Source organism: Anser anser (assembly GCF_964211835.1).
Source record: "Anser anser genome assembly, chromosome: 12".
Classification (NCBI taxonomy): Eukaryota; Metazoa; Chordata; class Aves; order Anseriformes; family Anatidae; genus Anser; species Anser anser.
Window position 1 is genome coordinate 8,561,393 of NC_139733.1, and position 20,818 is coordinate 8,582,210.

Genomic DNA, 20,818 nt, shown 5'->3' on the forward strand with positions numbered 1-20,818 from the left:
GGCAGGGCACAGCCTTGAGGGCTCCCCACTGCAGCCCCAGCAGCCCAACCACCCCAGGGAGCAGCACTACAGACAAAGGCTTTAATGAGCAGCACTATCAACAAAGGCTTTAATGAGCAAGCTCCTGCAGCTCCCGGGGCCAGGCCCTGTCAGCTGCCACAGAGCTGGGGGCTCCAGCCCTACCCTTCAGGGGGATGATGCAGATGCTGTTCTTGGCTTCTTTGACTCTCCACCACCGGCCCAGCCTGCAGATGACACAGGTATCACCCTGCACCTCTCCTGCTCCAGCTGGGGGCTGGGAGGGGGGAGCAGGGTCCAAGTTTTGGAAGATGGTGCATGGTGATAGTACCGGTGCTCCTGCCCAACGCCAGCCACCAGGAAGTCTCCCGCTGCTGAAAACTTCAGGCTGTTGATGAAACCAACCTAGAGGTAACAGCATAGGCATCAGCACCATGGTACTGCAGTCAGCCCACGACTCCTACCACTGGGGGACTTATCCCCCCCATACCAGGGGAATGTCACAGAGAGGCTCCAGCTTCCGAAATCCCTCGCCGCACTTCCACAGCTTCACACTGCCACTGTGTGAACCTGGAACAGACATGAAATGCGTGCATCCTGACACCAGGAAGGGTGCAGGGACCCCCTCAGCCCCGCATCCCTCCTGAAGCAAGCCCGGGGCTCCCAGCACCAGGCACCTGTAGCCACAAGGTCACTGTTGCGAAGAGCAGCCACTGCCGACACCCAGTAGGGCTGCTCCAGGTCATGGTCGCCCTGTGTCCCATGCGACTGCCTCACCAGCGCCAGAGGCTTCTTCTTTGCCAGTCCCCACAGGGCGACAGAGCTGCGGGGAGCAGGAATGAGGCATGTGGGGGCACAGCCCTGCCCGCCCCTACACACGCTCCCAGCCCTGTATTCACCCATCATCGGCGCCTGACACCATGTGCTCCTCATTGATGAGCTGGATGCAGTCAATAGAACCCCTACAAAAAAACAAAAACAAACCAGTGATCATGAGCATGCTTTGAGGTTTTATGTATGAAAGAGAGACCCAGGCACACAGAGCCCAGCAATGTCCCCAGACCACTTGCAGGCTCCCAGTGATGCTGAGCACATCCAGAGGAGTTGCTGAAGCCACCAGCACAAGCCCCCCGCCTCCTACCCCAGACCTACTGATGCCCATAGAAGATGAGTTGCGACTCCTCTGGGATCTTCCAGACCCGCACAGTGCCGTCCCGTCCCCCTGAGGTCACACAGCACTCCCGGCTGAGGCTGTCCAGCCCTGTGATGACGTCCTGGTGCCCAAAGCTGGCGGGGAACATGATGAGCTGTAGGGGCCACAGCCCTACATCCCTACCCTTCCTCCCTCACACGGGGGCAACAGGGTGACATCCATGTCCCAGAGGGGCCTTACAGGGTCTCCACATAAGCATTCTCCGCCGCGTTCCAGACCTTGACAGAGCGGTCATGGGAGGCACTGTACAGCTGGTGCGTGCCCTTTTGGAAGGACAGGCCCTGTAGAGGGACAGATGGACACAAACACACTGCTGGGTACCTACCACCTGCCCAGCTGTCCCCAAGGGTGCTGGCAGAACTGGCTGTGCCTCGCAGGGGACACCCCACGGGTTCCAGGCCCCCACATCCCTAGGCTCAGCATGAGGAAGCAGCACCCCTTGCCTGCCCAGTGGCAGGAGCCTTCCTCCCCATCCTACCGCAGCCAACAGCCCCACTCACCGACACGGCATCACGATGGCCAGTGAACGTATGAAGGCGCTTGCAGGTGGCTGCCTCCCAGACCAGGATCAGCTTGTTCCTGTCTCCTGTAGCCTGGCAGAAAGCAAGGAATGCCCCAAAACCTGCCCGACCATACCCACAGCTCCCACCCCGTGTATTTGGGTGGGCCCAGGGACCTGCTCTTGATACTGGTGGGGACAAAGGCTGATTCAACCCTGCAACATTCAGCTCAGTAGAAGGAACTGCCCTCCAGCACCCTGAGAAGGGATGTCCCCCAACCCAGAGGCTCAGTAGCACACAGGGACAGTGCCAAGCAGCACTGGGGACAGCATGTGGCCCCATGTGGCAGCACCATCCTCCCATCACCATACCAGGTACTTGCCGTCTGACGAGATGGCCATGCAGAGGACATGGGCTGTGTGCCCCATGTGCTGCCCTTCTGTGCCTTTCTTCCCCCCAGGCATCACGTATAGCCTCTTCCCGCTCTCCACCTCCCCTGTGGGAACAGGCAGTGCCATCCATCACCCCCAGGAGTGGGAACAAGACACAAAAAGCCCAGAGCAACACAACCAGCTCAGCAGCTGAGCCCTGAAACCAGCAGCCGAGCCCCAAAACCAGCAGCCCTGTGCTTTGCAGAGTTCCCTGTCCCCCAGGGAAGGCGCCTCCAGGCAGGGCAGAGCCGAGCCACCTCTACCCGTGGCCCTGCTGCTGCAGGCTGGCAGCCAGCCACAGCCCCCGAGGACAAGCAGAACCACTTGCATTTGATGATGGAGCCATCCTTGGCAGCTGAAAAGATGAACTTGTCATCTGGAGAGATGACCAGGCAGGTGATGGGCTGCTGGTGCCCCCGCAACACTCGGATGCTCAGCGGGTCTGGAGGCTGCACCTGGTGGGAGCACAGCCGTGAGCGAGGCCAGCCCCAGCCGAGGCCCGGGGACACCCCCTGCCACCCACAGCACACTCACCTCCTTGGCCACCAGGCGCTGCAGCCGGCCCTTCTGCTCGAGCTAGGGGGGGACCGCAGGGGGCTCAGGGACCGCTCCCTGGCCGCCCCCTCGCCCCCCGGGGACGGGCCCGGAGCCGGGCCGGCGCCCCCCCGGCTCACCACGTCCTCCTTCAGGCGCTCGCCGACAGGGTCCCCGAGGAAGGCGGCGTCCTCCTCTTCCTCCTCCTCCGCCCGCTCCTCCTCTGCACCGGGTGCGCAGCGTCAGCCCCGGGCTGCGCCCGCCCGGCCCCGCCGCCTCCCGGCCCCGCCGCCCGCGCTCACCGTGCCGCCGGAGCTGCTCCAGGTACAGCTTGGCCAAGCGCAGCTTCTTCTCCTGCGGCGTCTCCTCCACCTCCTCTTCCTCCTCCTCCCGCCGCCGCCGCCGCTGCTGCTGCCGCCCCACCGCCGGGCTGCGGGACACGCGTCAGCGCCGGCCCGGCCCGCCCGGCAGCCCCGGGAGCCCCGGGCCCTCACCTCTCCGCCTCCGAGTCGCTGGACACCTCCTCGTCGCGGGGACGGGCGGGCGCCGGACGCGGCTTCCCCCCGGTGCCTGGGCCCTGCGGGACGCAACGGCACCGGCACCGTCAGCGGCGCTAGGGACCGGGACCGGGACCGGGACCGGGACCGGGACCCGGGACCCGGGACCCGGGACCGGGCTCGGGGCCGAGGCTCGGGCCGGGGCCGCACTCACCGCCGCCCGCCGCCGCCGCCCCGCCGCGGCCCCGCGCGCCTTCCTGCCCGCCGCCGCCATGCTGCCGCTGCACGTGCGCTGTGCGCCGCCCCGCCCCGCCCCGCCCGGCAGGGGGCGGTGCCGCCGGGCGAGGAAATGGCGGCGGGGCCGCCGGGGGGCCGTGCGGGGCGGCGCCCGGCCGGGGCGAGTTATTCCGTGGGGATTAAAGGGATAGCTGTACGCCAGCTGCCTCACGGGGAAGCCTGGCCGCGGTGACCGCCAAGTGGCTGAGTTTAAAGCCCGTGGGGACGGGAGGAAGGCGGGCGGCAGGGCTGCAGCCCCGGGCCTGAGGGTGCTCAGGGAGCTGGGTGGCGAGCTGCCCTGGGAACCTCCTCCTGAAGACACAGATCAGAGCTGCCGGTGCCGGTCGCTTCCAAGCGCCACATCCTAAGAGCACAGAACAGGCAGTTCCCAAAGCCCGCGGCTCAAGCAAGCAGGGCAGGAGGGTGCCTTGGCTGAGCAGGTGAAGCCAGGGATAGAAGGATGGGGGCTTGCTTAATCGCATTAATGATTTCTAAATAAAACAATCGCTATTATTAAAGCCGGGAGTTGAAGAATGGAGGCTTGCGTAATCGCATTAAAAATAGATGTTGCTGAGTGTCTTTGCTTACTACTGTGCAAATTAACCGAAACAAGGAGTCTCGGGGCCCCTCACAGAGGATGTTTCCTGACAAAAATGGGGAACCTGTCTCAAAAACCAGCTGAGACCGACCTTGCGGTTTGGATAAGAGCCAAGGAGCAGCCAAGTCTGTACAAAGGCAGGGGGTCAGCTACTGGTGATGAAGAAGAGTTATCAGCCTTCATCTCCACGACCCCTCGATGACCACCACCAGAAGGCACTGTGCAGGCACAGATGGGAGGAGTTTATGGAAATGACTTTTGGAGCTAATTTTAATACAAAGTGGGGATAGGTTGTGCATATGTATGGACGTATTGGGAAACATCACGCATATGTAACTCCTTACTGCATATAACCAAGGCAAGTTGCTGCGTTAGGGCGCGCATGCCTTTGGGAGTTATTCCACATGCGCCCGGCGCTGAAATAAACCACATACCTGCTTTATAACTCATTTGCTTTGAGTTGTAGAGTTCTGCCATGAGTCACAGGGATCTTCTTCTAGGGCCTAGGTGGGAAAAGAAATTGTATGGCCACAAAAAGTGAGGTTGGGTGACATGGGAGGACTACACTGGTGCTGCTTCCCTTTGTAGGGAAAAAGTCATGCAGAGAAAGCTCAGTTAGAGTTGAAGCTGGCCACTACTGTGGGGAACAATAGAAGAGGCTTCCTAAATATGTTAACAGCAAAAGGAGGAGCAGAAATAACATTGGTCCATCACTTGGTGAGGATGATCAGCTTTTGTAGATAAAGCAGAGACGTTTAGTGCCTTCTTTGCCACTGTCTTCAGCACCAATGAGCACCAATGGGCTTTGGGACCCCAGCTGCCCTGAGCTGGAGGACCATGGCTGCCTGTCCTCACCTCGACAGCTGTATGTGGTTTCGGGCACCACTACACAAGAAAGACATAAAACTCTTAGAGAACATCCAAAGGAGGACAGTGAAGATGGTGAAGGGTCTGGAGAGCAAAATGCACGAGGAATGATTGAGGTCCCTGGGTTTTGCTCAGCTCAGAGTAGAGCAGGCTGAGGGGAGGCCTCATGGCGGCCTGCAGCTCCCTCATGAGGGGAGCGGAGGGGCAGGCGCTGAGCTCTGCTCTCTGGGGACAGCGACAGGACCCGAGGGAATGGCATGGAGCTGGGACAGGGGAGGGTCAGGCTGGGGGTTAGGGAAAGGTTCTGCACCCAGAGGGTGGTTGACACTGGGACAGGCTGCCCAGGAAAGCGGACACAGCACCGAGCCTGTCAGAGCTCACAAAGTGTTTGGACAGTACTCTCAGCCACCGTGTCTGGTGTTCTAGGTGGTCCTGGCAGGAGACAGGAGCTGGAATCAACTCGACGCTGCTCTGACTCCACTCTGGCATGCCCCCTTCCTGACAGTGAAACTTCCACCCGAGCCTCCCGCTGCACCAGGGCTCAGCACGAGGGAGTTGGGACGTGCACCATGGCTTAGTGCAGGGCATGGGGACATGCACCATGGCTCGGTGCAGGGCATGGGGACGTGCACCACGACTCAGTGCAGGGGTCGAGGCCATGTCTCCCAGCCCCACCAAGGCAGCCCTAGGGCATGGCAGCGACCGGCTACTGCCCAGCCCTCTCCAGGCCTGTGGGGCTCTGACCTTGGCTGGCTGCTGGGTGCCCACCCACACGCTCCCTCGCTGCCCTCCTCAGCAGGACCGGGGCAGAAAATATGGTGAAACGCTCGTGGCTGAGAGAAGGCCGGGCAGACAGCGAGCTGCTTGCTGCCACGGGCAAAAGAGACTCGGCTCGGTGAAGAGCGATGGAATTTGTGGCCACGTGAGAACGGCACAGTGAGAACTACAAGCACAAACTGCAAGCACCTTGCTGCGTAAGCACACACCAGGGCCCAGGGAGCGTCTCCGGATCTGGGAGCAGGGCCTCTGGGGCGGGTCCCGTCCCAACGGACACAACGGACCTGGTTCCGTGCAGCTGCGACTGCTTGGAGTGCTTTCGGGTGCTCCAGGTGCGAAGCAAAGGCACAAACCGCGGGCACCTTGCCACAGAAACCCAGCACAGGAGCCAGGGCTGAGGAGCAGGTGGGTCAGCGCTGCCAGGGCTGCGCAGCGGGGCCGGCCCCAAGGGGCCTGGTTCGGCAGTGGGGCTGGGGGCAGCCCCGGGCAGGGGGACCTCCCTCCAGTGCAGGGGATGGCGTCTGCAGGCCCCTGGGGACAGGACCCCCGCGGGGCTCTGGGGCCGCCCGCCCGAGGGCAAGAGGAGGGGGCCTGGGTGGGGGCCTGGGGCTGGCGGCAGCGGTGGCACTCTGTGGCATCCCTACCCCGCGACAGGAGCGGGAGCCACATTCACTCCTGGGCACTCCCTGCAGGATGTCGGGGATCCCCCCCTGCTCCCCGCGAGCGGCCTGGCTGGAGGAGGCTGGGGCCTCCCCGGCCTCCAGGCCCCGGCCGCAGCCCTATGAGGAGAGTGAGGTGCAGCCACTGCAGGCGCCCTCTGGCTCAGGCGTGGGCCCTTCTGCCTCGGCCGCGCCGCGGCAGGAGGAAGAGGACGCCCTGAGCTTCATCCGCGCTTGCTGCAGCCGCAGACCCAAGGTACCGCTCGCCCTTTGTGCTGCGGCTGCTGGCCTCCTCCGGGCAGCCCCTGCCCCGGCTGTGCCCGCAGGGAGACTGCTGGGCTCCCCTGACCCGCTCGCTTGTCTCTCCCCTCCGCGGCTCAGCGAGAGGCACAGAAGCTGAGGTTTCTGGCCTCCGTCTGCGACGCCTGCAAAGCCGCCGTCGCGGACCACACCACCTGGGACGCGGTGTATTTCTGCCAGCTGGAGGTGGCGCAGAGAATCAAGGTGAGGGGACGCCCTGCCCCACGGGGAGCACCCTCTGGCTGGGTGCTGGGCACGGCCCTTCCCGCTGCAGGGCTGCGGGGGCCGCCGGGGAGCCCCAGGAGCCGGGAGGTGGCTCTGGTGGGGGCGCTGGGATGGGGCAGCCCTGCAGGCCAGCCCCTGTAGCCGCTCGCTGGCCGGGGGACACTGCCCTGTGCCCTCGCGCTGTGCCCTCCAGGCGCTGCTGCAGGAGGAGCCCACCGATCGCCTGGACACGGCGGTGCGGCAGAAAGCCATGCTCGCCATCGCCGCCATGAGGTACCTGGGCCAGCGCGGGCTTGGCCGCCACGGTGGCCCCGGTCCCGGCCAGGGGCCCCGAGTGGGGCACAGGGTGCCGCACAGGGGGCGTTCCACACCTCTCCCCTCCTCCCCTTGCAGCAGAGCGGGGCTGCTGCCGCAGGACAGGACGAACGGCCTCCTGCGCGCCTGCCTCTGCAGCGTCTTCCACCTCCCTGGCCACGAGGACACGAGAGACACGGACACGTCTCTCTACTTCAAGGTATGCACGGGCTGGGCGCTTGGGACACCACTGCTCCCTGTTCGGGTGCCCCAACCCCTGTCCTCCTTGCAGACCGTGGAAGCCCTGGACAGCCTGCTGCAGGTGCTGGTGGGCAGCGCCGGCGCCTCCGGCCTCCTGGAGCTGCAGAACATCTTGAAGGTCTGGCTTTGGCAAAGGCTGGGCTTCACGCACGCGGTCAGTTCTGTGCCGCAACGCCTGGTGCAGGCAGGGGTCCCCAAAGCGGGGGCTGGCCCACAGCTGGCCCTTGCGAGGCTGGAGGGATGTCTGGGGAGCAACGGGAAGGGAGCGGGGGCTTCAGCAGGACAGGGGCACGGCCACCCGCCTGGCCACCGCAGCAGGGGGACAGCTGGAAGGACCAGTGCCCCGTGCTGCGGGCACACCAGCAGCTTTTCTCTCCCCAGCTCCTGCTGCCCTTCACCCAGCGGCAGCCGGAGGCCGTGGAGGAGAGGGCCATGGCGCGGATCGCCAGGCTGGCCGCCTTCATCAACACCTGCTCCTTGCCCCAGGTAGGGAGCCCCTGGTGCAGGCAGCCCCGGCGCCCCCGTCCTCGCTCCGCGGCCGCGGCTCTCCCCATCTCCAGGCTTGCGCAGAGCCGGGGCTGGGGCTGGGGCCCCGCCGCCCCGCTCAGCCGCGGTCCCGCGCTGCCTCTCTCCCCAGGTCAGCTCCTGCTTTGCAGGAGCCACAGTGGTGAGGCATCACCACCCCGAGAAGCACCGCTTCTCCATGCTGGGGAGGCTGGTGGGGAGCCTCTTCCTGTGCTGCACTTCCAAGAACGAGGGGACCAGGCACGAGGCAGCGGAGGCTGTGCGCCACCTCTACATCTTCATCGGGCAGCAAAGAAGTGAGAGGAGCCGCGTCGGGCTGGGTCCCTCCAGACACGGGCACGCCGGCACAGCCAGGCCAGCACCAGGCCGCCTGCGCCCCTCTCCTCAGCAGGAGAGACCCGACCGAGCGAGCCCGGCTGCCTTTCCGCGGGCTGACGAGCCGTTCCCCCTGCCCTGAGCGCGAGAGCCCGGGCCCTCCCTGGAAGCGCTGCCCCCAGCTCTGCTCTGGCATGCCCCCTTCCTGCCAGGGAGGCTTGTGCCCGAGCCCCCGGCTGCCACTGCCAGGTCCCCAGGCCCCCCCGCTGACACTGTGTCCGCTTTTCTCCAGGAACAAGGCTCTGGGACCAGGATGCCGAGCCGCCGCAGCTCCGGGAGCGCTGGCGAGCTCGGCTGTCCTTACGGCTCTCAGAAGACGGCAACACCAGCAGAATCTTCATGGTGAGAAGCGCCAGCCCTGAGCCCCGGAGGAGACCCCGGCCCTGCGACGTCAGGAAGAGGACCGGCGCTGTCCCCGACAAAGCCCGGTCCCCACGGGGCCCGCACGCGGCCGCACCCCAGCCGTCACCTGGCCCAGCCCCTGCTCCCAGCTCTCCTGGGGCGCTGGGAGCAGCAGGGCTGAGCGGGGCCATCGCAGCCCTCGGGGTGACTGACGTCTTGTCCTTCCTCCCACAGATGTTTATGAAGTACCTGCAGCCCTCTGAACGGTTGGGCGTCTTCCTCGCCGCCGTCGAGAGCATGAGAGCCCCGAGCCTCTACAGCACCAAGCTGGCTGCCCACATGGTGGACGTGCTGGCGGCAGAGACCGACTTCCATTCGGGACAGGTGGGTACCCGCCAGCGGCCCGGCCACGGCTCCAGCCCTCGGGGCTCTGTTCCTGCTCTGGTGCCGGCCCCGTCTCACCCGTGTCCCACCTCCAGGTGCTGAACATCGTGTGGGCCATCTACAGAACCCTGCCGTCCGTCAGAGCCGCGCTGGCCCTTCAGAGCCTGGACAGGGCCCTGCTGGCGCTGGCCAGCAAGCACCCCAGGGAGACGGTTGCCAGCCTGCTGCAGTGCTCGCCGACCTGCACCAGGTACGGGGCCCAGCGCGTCTCATCCACCCCCCCCCACCACCACCAGCGAGGACAGCAGCCGGGCCGGGGGAGGCCCTGCTGACAGCCCGGGGGTCCCGCAGCGTCGCCGTCACCATGTGGAGGGCGATGGTGTCTGAGCCCCCAGCCACAGAGAGGGTGCTGCGGGAGCTGCTCCGCGTCCTCATGAACCAGTCTGGGTGCAAGACATCCACCTCCATCAAGGACCACCCGCGCATCCTGGCCCTGGCCGTGAGTTCCTCGCTTGCCCATCTCCGATGGACAGGGGCCCCGCTCCCCTCCCCTGACCCCTCCCAGCCTTATCCGCACCCTGGGGCACCCGGGCGCGCCCACGGGGCCAGCCTGGGTGTCTCCACCCTCCTCTGTCCCTCCCTGCCCACGCCTCTGGGTGCTTTCTGCAGGCAGCAAGGCCCCTCCACGAGATCCTCCTGCTGCCCAGCTGCCTGGAGGAGGCGAAGGCCATCTTCCCCCAGCTCTTTCTGGCCCTCCTCGTCCAAGCGTCCTTCACCACGGAGCTGACGCTGCAGGAGGTGCAGGTCTTCCGCAAGAAGCACCGGCAGGACCTGCTCACTCCCATCAGGTGCCACATCCCCGTCCCCTGCTGCTCAGAGGAACCCAGGGCTGGGGCTCCCGGCGTGACCCGGGCCCTTCTCTGCCCGCAGGTCCATGGTGCAGTCCCTGAAAGCGCTGCTCCGCAGCGTGGGCCTGGGGAGCCAGGTGCTGGCCATCGAGGCGCAGGGCGGCTGGGCCGCGCTTCTCAGCGCCGAGAGCCACCTCTGGGGCGTGCAGGTGGTGGCCAGGTGAGAGCCCCTTGTCGGCACCATCCCCTTCCTGGGGGGGGGTCCCTGGGTCTTGGAGAAAGTGCTGCCACAGCATGGGTGCCCGTGGCCGCTGGGGTGGTGGCGAGAGCGGTGCAAAGCCAGGAGAGCTGTGCCCGCCCGGCTCGGGGCTGACGGCGCCTGCTTGCCGTTTTCCCTGCCAGGGAAATGAAGGAGTTGCCCGGAAGCCTGCGCGCCACCATCATCCGCCTGCTGGCCGAGCTGCTCAGCACGGAGGACTCCTCCTGGGAGCTGGTGGCCATGGTCTTCCTCAGCGAGGTGAGCAGGGGCAGCAGGAGCAGCGAGCGTGGGGCTGCGGGGGCTCGGCGCAAGCCCTGCTGCCCTGCCCTGGCATCCTTGCCCCAAGAGGAGGGGCGGATCCAGCACCACCCACCACGGCTTTTTCAGATGCTGGAGTGCACAGACCTCGGCAACGAGCTGGACTGCGTCGTGAGCCTCTTTGCCACCTACCTGCGGAGCCAGTGCCTGGGCATGCAGAGCCTGGTGCTCAGGGCGATCCTGGGGCTCACCCAGAGGCCGGACACGGTGAGCAGGGGCAGCCGGCAACACCACGAGTGCAGCGGCTTGGGCTGGGCTGGCCCCGGGCTGTCGTGGCTCGGCACCTTTCCAGGCAGCGGGGAAGGGGCGGCAGGGGGCCGGCGCTGTGCGTCCATCCCCGCGCCTCCGGCTCTCTTTCTTTGGGGCTGTGCCGGGCAGCCCTGCCTGCCAGCACCACGCTGTCCCATGGGGAGAAGCCAGCGGGACGGGATGGCTGGGATCGGAGAGTGTTTTCGCCCAGGGGGCAGTCCTTGCTTTACCCAAAGGAAGGTGTTTTTTTCACACAGGCAAGGCAAACACTCGTCCTGCTGCCGAGCATCACAGAGCAGCTGCAGGGTGCAGACAGCGACACCCGCACTGTCGCTCTGCCCGTGCTCAGCACCATGCTGCGGCTCCTGGAGGGGAGGACGCTCAGCCTCACGGCTCTGGAGCTGGCCGGCAAGCTCCCATCACTCTTTGACGACGTAAGGCTGCGTCCCCATGCCTGCGTCCCTGTGACACCCCACTGTGGGCTCTCCCTGCCCGGTTCCCAGCCCTGGGCGCTGCGTGCCCTTGGGCAGACTTTCGGCAGGCCACAGCTTGCTCACTTTTGGGGGCCGTCCTCAAGGTGTGCCCTCTGCCTCTTGGCTCGGAGACTTTGCCCCCGCTTTGTTGGTCGTGCTGGCCCTGCTTGCGGAGGGCTTGGAGCCACCGGGACTGATGTCCCCCTCTCCTCCTCCCCAGGAGTCAAGCGCAGTGCGGGTTCTCTCTATTCGCCTCCTCCTCGACACGCTGGGCTTTGTGGAGGGCAGCGAAAAGAAGAAGATGCAGAAGGAGGTGTGCAGGAGCCTTGTCCCGCTGTCCTTCCACCTGCACGACCAGGACGAGAGCGTGGCCGAGGTGGGCGTTTTGCTCCTCTGGGGAGGGCGACGCTGACTGCCTCGGGGGCCCCCGAGCACCAGGGGTGCTGCAGCTGCTGGCAGCGTCAGTCTCCACTGAGACACCCTCCCTGCGGAGGGGCTGCGGGGGGGGGCAGGGTCTTCTGCCCAGGCTCTGGTGCCATCTCAGCTGTTCTGCAGGCCTCCCGCGAAGCCCTCCTTGGTGTCGCGCGGTTCCTGCGCTGGAGGCAGCTGGCGCACCTGGCCGAGACGGTGCAGACGTGTAAGATCGGCGAGTGCCTGGTACGCGCAGTTCTGCACCCGGGGACGGGGACGGGGATGGGGCCAGGGACGGGGCCGCCCTGCGCTGACCCCGCGCCCTTCCCTCTCCAGCTGGCCAGGAGGAGGAGCGGAGCAGAGGAGTACCTGGGCCAGAGCCTGCCCTACCTGCAGAGCCTGCAGGAGCCCCTGCGGCGGGAGGCTGTGAGGTTCATTGGTGAGCCGCGAGCCTGGGGCCCCCCGTCCCTGTGCCTTCGTGCTGCGCCCCGGGGAGCAGCCGGGGGCGCTGACAGGCCGTGTGTCCCCAGGGCTCGTGGGGAGGCACCTGGTGGATCAGCGCGAGAACAAGAGCCAGTACATCTGCGAAGGTGAGCCGGGGAGGGGGATCGCAGGGCAGCCGCCAGGTGACGCGCCTGTCCCCTGCTCCCTCCTGGCTGGGCGGAGAGCTGGGGGCGACGTCTGCGGGGGGCCGGGCGCTCTGCGGGTACAGGGCCGTCAGCTCGCCTCTCCTTCTCTGTTCTCTCAGTCCTTCACGGCTTGAGGCAAGACCCCTGCGAGTCGGTCTCTTCGCTGGCACTTCAGACACTGCTGATCCTGCAAGCAGCAAGGCCACGCTCGCGGTTCAGCTTTCGGCAGCTGTGCTCCAGGCTGCAGAAGGCGTGGAGGAGGCGACGCTCTTCCCCGGCAGGCAGCTGAGCGTGCTGGAAAGCTCCCGGCATCTCCTCCTGCCTGCGGCGCAGCCCCGCTCCCCGGGCACACTCCCTCCACTTCTCCGTCCTTCTACATGCTGGTGGCACGCCCGAACCAGCTCACGAACCCCATGAACAACAGGGCTTCAGCCGTCGCCTCTCCAGCAGCGAGCCTGGTCTAAGACCCCCGCTCAGACCTGAGACCCCCGCTTAGGCCTGGGACACTGCCAGGGATGGGACAGCCGCAGCTCCGCTGGGCCACCCGCCCCAGGGCCGCACCACCCTCAGCGCGGAAAGTGTCCTCCTCCTTGCCATCAGAGCTGGCCATCAGCATCCTCATCTACACGACGGCTGTGCCTCCCCAGCCCCGGGGGCACTGTGCAGCCCTCCCTGGAGCGGAGCTCTCCGCACACGCCCCACGCCTGGTGGCCTCGCTGCTTTTCCCTCTCTCTGTCCTTTCGCACGGTCTTTCCCTTTTTTTCTTTTTTTTCTTCTTTTTCTTCCTTTTTTTCTTTTTTAATTTTTTTTCTTTTTTTTTTCTTTGTTTTCTTCCTTTTTATTTTTTCCCCGCTCCCTTTTCCCTTTAATTAAATCATCCTTATCTCAAACCTCAAGCTCTTTGTGTCATATTTTCTCCCCCTTCCTCTTTGAGGAGGGGGAGTGAGAGAGCGGCCGTGGTGGAACTCGGCTGCCCGCCTGAGGAAAACCACCACAGTGTGACAGCAGGGGCGTGCTGGAGTGCTGCCTTTCTCCATTTCACCATGTGCCCGGAGGAAGGATCTGCCCCCTCTGACTCTGGCCAGCAGCGAGCGTCCTTTTGGGATGCTGCCAGGCTGCACGACGACAGCCAGGCGCTGTAGCACCTCTCACTTAAGGGAGATAGCACTTCAGGGCTAAGAGCACCTTTTGTGGATCCAAAACCTTTTTATCACCTTTTCTTTGCACCTGAAAAGCATACAGGTATGGCACCAAGGCTCCTCTTTATAGACCACAGCCTTGTCCTTAAGCACCCAGCTTTCAGGACATTTTCAGGGCAAGAGAGCCTATACTTGGGATCCAAAGCCAACTTTTTATCACCTACACCCTCTGTTTTTGGACCCAGGCTCTCATTTTTAGGGCCCAAAGCATTCTTTTTAGGCCTCAGCGTCACATACTAGGGCAGAAAGCCTCTTCCTTGGGCTCCAAAGCCTTGTTTGAAAGGAAAAACCCTCCTTTTTACTGGCTTTTTCTTGCTTACAGCCACACTCATATGGACCAGGCTGCCATTTTTAGGGCACAATGCCCTAGTTTTAGGGTCCACACTTTCATTGGAAGGTGCAAAGCGGCCTTCTTAGACGGTGAGGCCCTATTAGAGAGGAACACCCCTGCTTTCAAATTCCCAAATCCTCATGTTAGGAGCCGAGGCCTGAATTTTAGGGTCCAAAGCCTTCTTTGAAGGTCAGAACTCCTATTTGGAGGCAACAAATCATCACTTCAGGATCCAGACCCTGAGCTGCAGAGTCCAAAGGCCCAGGTTTCAGCTCCAAAGCCTGACTTGAAGACACAAGACACGCCCTCTCCTCCTCCTCACTGCCCCTTGCCTCCTCCCTTCCCAATATTTTAACAGTCCAAAACCTCATTATTAGGCCCCCATGCTTCCTTATTAGGCTCCAAGGCCTTATTTTCAGGGTCCAGAACCTGCACTTGGTATCCAAAGTCGTCTTCTGATTGCCTTAACCCTCTCTTTTCAGGACCAGGGGGCACCTTTTAAGTGACCAAGTTCTTTTGGTCAGGGCCTTGACACCTGCTTCTGGATATAATGCAAGACCCTAAAATTCAGGCCTCGTCTCCTAGCATGAGGATTTGGGAATTTGAAAGAAGGGATGATCTCAGATAAGGCCTTGCCATCTAAGAAGGCCGCTTTGCACCTTACAATGAAAGTGTGGACCCTAACAATAATTCATTGTACCCTAAAAATGGCATCCTGGTCTGTAAGAGGGTGTTTGTAAGGAAGAAAAAGCCAGTAAAAACGAGGAATTATCCTTTCTATCAAGGCTTTGGAGCCCAAAGAAGAGGCTTTCTGCCCTAATATGTGACACTGTGGCCTAAAAAGAATGCTTTGGACCCTAAATATGAGAGCCTGGGTCCAAAAACGGAGGGTGTAGGTGATAAAAAGATGTTGCAGAGGCTTTTCCACTCCCAAGTGTATGCTCAGATCCCAAGTGTATGCTTTTCAGGTGCAAAGAAAAGGCGATAAAAAGGTTTTGGATCCACAAAAGATGCTCTTAGCCCTGAAGTGAAGGGGTTAAAGGGGGAAAATGAGACATTTGGCCCTAAAAATGAGGCTTTGATTCCTCAGAAAGGGTCTTTTCTGTGTGCCCGGAGCATCCCAAAGGCCCTGCTGGCAGCTGGTCACAGGTTTGCTGGCTCAGATGGGGCCTCGTGGGGCTGAAGAGCTGCTGGGGGAAACTGCTCTCGGCCGCTCTGGTTCAGAAGAGCTGGCCTCTGGAGGGAACCCACTTCGAGACTCTGTCCCCAGTGCTACAGCGCCTGGCTGTCGTCGTGCAGCCTGGCAGCATCCCAAAAGGACGCTCGCTGCTGGCCAGAGTCAGAGGGGGCAGATCCTTCCTCCGGGCACATGGTGGGCATTTGCCAAACCCTGCTGGCAACCTCCAGCCCCAAATGCCCTCGGCACACAGAGCTGGGGCTGTGCTGGGAAGGCAGGCAGCGATGAGCCCGCCCAAGGACAGGGACACCCCAGCACTATTTGGGTCTGTAGGGGCCAGGCTCAGCCTGGTTTGGTGCTTCAGTCACAAGCTGGGTGCTGATGTCAGTCGGGAAGGGGCTGTGTCAGGGATGGTGCCCTGTCAGTGTCCCAGGCCGGGCTGGACGGAGTTGCAAGCCCCCTGGGGCCGGGGCAGCTGTCCCTGCCTGCGGCAGGGGGTGGCCAGGTGCCCTCTGAGGGTCCCTTCCAAGCCGGCAGTGCCGGGGGCAGCGACGGCACAGCAGCGCTCTCCCCAGCACCCCGTCTGCACACGCTTGCTCTGCTTGCCCTGCGCCCCGAGCGCTGATGCCACGCGGCCCCAGCCCCATGCATGCAGCCCCTGTGCCAGCAGGGCGCGGCCATGAGGTCACAGCGCCGCGCTGTGACGCTGTGCCAGGCCACGGGCACCTCTCTGCGCCGGCCCCAACGGGCGGCACTCACGCGGCGGTGGCAGCATGGGGCGGATGTGGGGGGCTGCGGCCCCCACCCGCCTCCTCCTCCTCCTCCTCGTGCTGGCAGGCCTGTGTGCCCGGGATGCCTGGGCTATGCCAAGGCGAGCGCTGGCAGCAGGTGGGTGCCAGCGCCGGGGGCAGCGGCAGGGCCGTAGCCGGGCGAGTCGCCGGAGGGGCTGGGGGCTGAAGCCTGGGCTGAGCCCCCCCGGGGCCCCTGTGAGCCGAGCCACGCGCCGCGCTGCCCCGGGTCCAGCCTTCCCCTACGTTTGTCCGCCTGGCCCTTGAGGGGTGCTGCGCGTGGCCTTCAGCCTGCGTCCCGAAAGCTGGCGGGGGCCGGCCGGGAGGTCCCTGAGCCCCGCCGCAGCCTCAGGAGTCTCGCCCCGTGCCTGGGTCCCGCACCATGCCCCGGCCCCTCCGTCACTGCAGGGTGCTCAGGGGCACAGCGGGCAACGGGAATGTGTCTTCTCTCTGGTTGCTTCCAGGTGACGATGCGCGCGGCAGCGCTTACCCAGCTCCTCAGCTGGATCCTGGAGTGGAGCTTCAGGGGCATCCCAGCGGTAAGTTGTCACCGTCCCTTGCCTCGAAAGAAGCAGCATTTGCTTTGTGATCACTGGTCCACGTGCGACTGGAGATCCCCTGAAGGCCTTCCGAGGGGTTGTCCGCTCACTGGGGAGGCTTCCCGAGGGCAGAACTGGTTGCAGCACGCAGTGGAAGCCCTCCTCACCTGTCCTGGACCCCGTTTGTGCCCGCAGGCCGTGCTGTTCCAGCTGCCCCGTGGAATCCTGCTCCTGAGACTGGGTGGCACCCCACAGGTACGTCGATGTCGATCTTCATTTCCTTGGGGTTTGTTAGTGGCTTTCTGCGCTAGCTGAGCAGTGCTGCAGCCTCTCCCTGGCCAGTGGGCTCTTCTCCACAAGAAGCGGGGATGATTGTTTTTCCCCCATGCTTTAGCGTGGGCTTCCCGTGCGTCTGTTAGGAATGTCCTGGTAAGGAAGCACCGGCAGGCCTCTGTGCATTTGTCCGCCCGGCCCCGGAGGGGTGCCGCACGTGGCCTGCAGGCAGCGTTTTGAAAGCTGCCGGCACCAGCCAGGAGGTCCCCAGGCCCTGCTGCAGCCTCGGGAATCTTGCCCTGCTCCTGGGCCCTGCGCTGTGCCCCGGCCCCTCCGTCACTGCAGGGCACTGGGGAAGAAGGAGGTCACAGCGCGCAGTGGGAACGTTTTTGCTCTGTGCCCGTAGGTGATGGCTACGTGACGTCCGAGCATGGTCCTGTCCCCGTGCCCCAGGGCGATCCCACAAGTAAGTCACTGGGAGGAGTGAGCATTTACCGCTTTGGTTGCTGCCCGCGTGAAATGGACCTTCAGCCTTCCTTGGCCTCAGACATGCAGGAGAGCAGAGAGGGAAGGGGTCAGGCTCGGTGACACGCCTGGGGCGCTTTGCCTTGCCAGGCTGTCTTTGCCAGCCGCTCCGCCCCCGTGCTGCAGAGCCAGCGGGCACGTTGGGGTTGAGTTTAGAGCCTGGGGTGAGCTCTGGGGAGGCCCTTCTCTGGGCAGCTGCACGCATGGTTAGTTTTGTCCCAGCACGGTGGCACTGCAGGCCCCTGGTGACTGTTTGCAAGAGGCTCCGGGGCGGGAGGGAGAGCCGAGGGCCATGCAGCAGTCCCCTGTTGGAACTGCATTCACTGCTGTGCGATGGGAAGAAGCATCCTGCCCTGTTTGGTGGGAGCTGCTCTGCTCTGTGTTTGTTTGCAGGCGTGGCTGTAGGCGATGGCTATCCAGCTTCCCCGCTGGGTCCCGGCGCCGAGCTGCAGGGAGGTCACACGGGTAGGGCCTTTTAGTTGCGTTGAGAGCTGCCGGCTCCAAGCCCAAACGTCAGCCCGGTGTCTCTGGTGTGCTCACTCTGCACCTTCGGAGCCTGCTTTTCAGTGCTTTATTCACACGGAATTTAACGTCCTCCTTTCTGCTTAGGTCCTCGAAGAGCGATGCGTCAAGCTAAAAGAGGCAAAAGTTCCCAGAGGACCTCGGAAATCCTGAAGGAAATCCTGAAGGAACTGGAGGGAGCACAGGGTGGGTGTGTTGCACGTGGAAGCCTGAGGGGCTGGGTACAGCCCCGGACACGCCGTAGCCTGCACGGCAGGAAGGCCCCAGTCGGAGCCTCGCGGTGATCTCCCGGGGTGATCGGTTGGTTGGACTAGCGACTAGGAGCACCCCCAAAAGCCTAGGCTTTGTTGCAAAGCCACCTGTGTGCATGTTGAGAAGCATCGCCTCCTGAAGATAGCCCGTTCCTGCTGAGGAACGGTCGCTCCCCATCCAACTGTGCCGCTTTCTTTCTAAAGGGGCGGACGGAGAGGCTGTGAAGCAGGAGGCATTTCCGAGGGGAAACACGCTGCCAGGCTCTGAGGGAGCGACAGAGGCAGCGCAAGCGACCGTCCCGCCAGGTAACTGCCGTCCGCTGGCACGGTTAGCACAGAGCAGGTGCTGCCAAAGGAGCCTGGAACCGCTCTGGAGGAGGGCTGTGGTCTCTGGCGTGCGGAGCTCAGCGCCAGCAGTGTGCCAGACAGAGATGCTCGCGGGCCTCCGTGCCTGTGGTTAGGGATTGCCTGCCTCCCACCGCAGCCAGTTCCCAGGGGCTTCGGCACTTTTCCCTTGGGGGAAAGAGGCATCTGAAGCGCCTTCAGCAGGTGACTGATGGGGCCCGTGACCCTTAATGGAGCGTACCTCCCGCAGCACCTGAGTCCCGCAGCTTGCCAAAGTCCCCAGGGGCCCAAAGCAGCACCGCAGCACCGAGTGGGACCCCTCCTGCGACCTGCGGCCCAGGGGGCTGCACGGACTCGCAGATGGGGCACGGGCCCAGAGGGAGCCTCTCCGTCCTTCTGCATCCTCTGTGCCTAAGCCGCGCTGAGGCTTTCCCTTTCTCTGATTCTTGGCAGTGCTCTCGGAGCCCGGAGAAGCCCGCCACACCGGGGTGTTTCAGTTTTTTCGAGAGAATCCAGGTACTGAGCAGGCCGTAAGCGGGAGCCGCGTGCTGGGAGCTGGGAGCATGGCGGCGGTGCCTTCTGCTGAAAGCAAGGCAGCTTCTTCACTGAGAGGCTGGCAGCGGGAGAGCAGACATCTCGGCACTGCCAGAGCTCCCGCAGGCTGCCCAGCAGCGCAAGCACGCGCTAAGGCCCCGAGCTGTTCCTCCAGGTGCGGCTGGCGAGAGGACCGCGAGTGCCTCGGACGGTGCCGCCGTGCGCAAGCACTGCCTCGTGAGCACGGCGGCAATCTTGGGCTCCCTGCTCTTCGTCATGCTTCTGTGCTGCGGGGTCATCCGGCTGCGCAGGAGAAGACAGCAGTGAGTGGCCGTCTCTTGCCCCAGCTCCCCGTCGGCCGGCTGCCGCTGGCCTTGCAGCACCGCCGGTGAGGTGCTGCGGCGCGGCCGCCGGGTGCTGCCCAGCCTCCTCTCTCCGCAGGCGCCTCTCCGCAGCCTCGGAAGCCCGGGCACCGAGACGGGCCCAGCGCCAGCGGCCGCCACCCGTGCCCGGACGAGTACAGCGCACCCGCCCGCCCCCGGCCAGCTGGCTGCAGCGCGACCAGCCCAGCGCCCTCCAGCCCCCGCAGCCGCCATGGACACCACCCCCCCGTCCCCCACCACCCCCCCGTCCCCCACCACCGTCCCGGCCCTCCTACGAGGGCTGGGGGCGGCCCCCCCGGCGTGCGGGGCAGCGGGGGGGTGAGGACTGGCAGCCGTCCGGCAGCTTTGCCGAGCGGCATGCCTTCTCAGAATAAAGCTCTGCACCCGAGTCGCCAGTGTCCGGGCCGTGCTTCGCCTCGCGCTAACTGCCTAGAGCAGCGAGAAGCTACAAGCAACCTGCGGACACCTTTCCGCCCTCTCCAGCCTCTTCTGCCGCCTGCCCCGAGCTCTGCAGGGGAACGGGCTCAGTCCCGAATGCTCCTTCCCGGCCGCTCTCTTGCCCTGCTCCAGCATGCGGTCCCTCCCATGCCATTGCAGGCCTTCCCAAAGTGGTCCTGCGTGGGCTGCCCACGGGCTGCAGGACTTGCAGAGCTGCTGCAGCATGGGTCCGTGCCATGGGGTCCATCCTTCAGGAGCACACTGCTGCAGCGGGGGTCCCGCACAGGTGGCAGCTCCTGCCCTCCTGCTAGCAAACCCTTGCCATGAAAGATGAATACATGGGCGGCCAGGGCGTCAAGGTGACATCAAAGACACCTCCTGCGTCGCCCTCGTTGATGGGCTGTAGGTGGAGAAGCTGCAGCAAAGCGGGACCCATGGCCTCACCGGCTCCAAGGCCGGACCCCATAGCTCTGCTCTTCAGACCGATGACATCTTCCCCATTCCCAGTCCAGAAAAAGTCCCGAGGTGCGGACTCTGCGAGACCAGGAAAGGGGAGGCACCGCGATAAACAGGCTTTTCCCAGTGCTGGCGGCCTTGGGGACACTAGACAATTCCAGACAGGAGCTGGGGCTCTCTTCCGAGCAGCTGCGAACGAGGCTGTCCCTTTTCAGATCCGCTTCCTTACCCAGCGGCAGAACAGAGGCAGAACCTCTTCCGCGAGGTTTTCTGCTTCTTTCGCACTGTTTGGCTGGCTGTTCTTTGTCTCCTTGTCCTGGCCAGCCTGTTGTGCGGCGCCCCATGGGCTGGTGACACAGCTCTCTGTCTCCTCAGGCTTTTCCTTAGAGCATCAACAAGTCCTGAGCCCTGCTGGTTGGATGGGTACGTTCAGCCCTGCAGCGAGGTCTGCCACACAGGGAAATTTCTGAGCAGCAGCCCCCAAACTAGGTGCTGGATCCCCAGTCACAGAAAAAGGGTATAGCTTTTCCTATCTTTCGAGCTTTGTCTCCCTTATGCGGGGGTCTTGGTCCAGGCTCGCTGCTGGAGAGGCGACGGCTGAAGCCCTGTTGTTCATGGGGTTCGTGAGCTGGTCCGGGCGTGCCACCAGCACGTAGAAGGACGGAGAAGAGCCCAGGGCCCTGCTGTGCCCCGCAGCGCTGCTTCAAAGGTGGTGTCCTTGCTGATGGTGTTCCAGCTGTGCGGCTGCAGGATCTCCTCCAGCCCCAGCTCCCACTTCCCGCAGAGCTCCGGGG

General features: G+C 64.0%; 2 protein-coding genes and 1 long non-coding RNA gene across 5 annotated transcripts; 2 read left to right on the forward strand and 1 right to left on the reverse strand.

Moving 5' to 3' along the window:
• Positions 1-85: 85 nt before the first annotated feature.
• On the reverse strand, positions 86-3,538 carry RRP9 (ribosomal RNA processing 9, U3 small nucleolar RNA binding protein). Its single transcript, XM_083795416.1, has 15 exons — positions 3,408-3,538; positions 3,191-3,273; positions 2,999-3,126; positions 2,837-2,919; positions 2,697-2,738; positions 2,491-2,617; positions 2,103-2,227; positions 1,732-1,824; positions 1,412-1,512; positions 1,171-1,305; positions 918-980; positions 696-841; positions 509-588; positions 350-423; positions 86-245 (listed from the first exon to the last, which is right to left on the reverse strand). The coding sequence occupies exons 1-15, from the start codon at positions 3,465-3,467 to the stop codon at positions 110-112; spliced, it is 1,476 nt and encodes a 491-aa protein (XP_083651542.1). The 5' UTR covers positions 3,468-3,538; the 3' UTR covers positions 86-109.
• Positions 3,539-3,642: 104 nt separating this feature from the next.
• Positions 3,643-13,414, forward strand: LOC310880101 (maestro heat-like repeat-containing protein family member 7). Of its 3 annotated transcripts, XR_014571375.1 has the most exons (4): positions 3,643-7,568; positions 7,832-7,936; positions 8,088-9,575; positions 9,746-13,414. XR_014571375.1 is itself a non-coding variant. In XM_083795414.1 (3 exons), the coding sequence occupies exons 2-3, from the start codon at positions 10,331-10,333 to the stop codon at positions 12,226-12,228; spliced, it is 1,599 nt and encodes a 532-aa protein (XP_083651540.1). In that variant the 5' UTR covers positions 3,643-9,575; positions 9,746-10,330; the 3' UTR covers positions 12,229-13,414. The 3 variants fall into 3 exon arrangements, 2 of the variants coding, with proteins under 2 accessions (XP_083651540.1, XP_083651541.1); XM_083795414.1 differs by having other exon boundaries at positions 3,643-9,575; positions 9,746-10,708; positions 11,008-13,414; XM_083795415.1 differs by having other exon boundaries at positions 3,643-9,575; positions 9,746-9,924; positions 10,007-13,414.
• A 1,289-nt stretch (positions 13,415-14,703) lies between these two features.
• Positions 14,704-19,875, forward strand: LOC310880122. Its single transcript, XR_014571454.1, has 3 exons — positions 14,704-16,297; positions 16,493-16,552; positions 16,977-19,875. It is a non-coding gene; the product is annotated as an uncharacterized lncRNA (long non-coding RNA).
• The last annotated feature ends 943 nt before the right edge of the window (positions 19,876-20,818 follow it).

Coding starts and splice junctions, on each gene's coding strand:
- LOC310880101 (XM_083795414.1), top strand. CDS start 10,331: ATGAAGGAGTTGCCCGGAAGCCTGCGCGCCACCATCATCCGCCTGCTG. Junction 10,709..11,007: donor TCACCCAGAGGCCGGACACG/GTGAGCAGGGGC, acceptor TTTTTCACACAG/GCAAGGCAAACACTCGTCCT.
- RRP9 (XM_083795416.1), bottom strand. CDS start 3,467: ATGGCGGCGGCGGGCAGGAAGGCGCGCGGGGCCGCGGCGGGGCGGCGG. Junction 3,127..3,190: donor AGCGACTCGGAGGCGGAGAG/GTGAGGGCCCGG, acceptor CGTGTCCCGCAG/CCCGGCGGTGGGGCGGCAGC. Junction 2,920..2,998: donor GGAGCAGCTCCGGCGGCACG/GTGAGCGCGGGC, acceptor CACCCGGTGCAG/AGGAGGAGCGGGCGGAGGAG.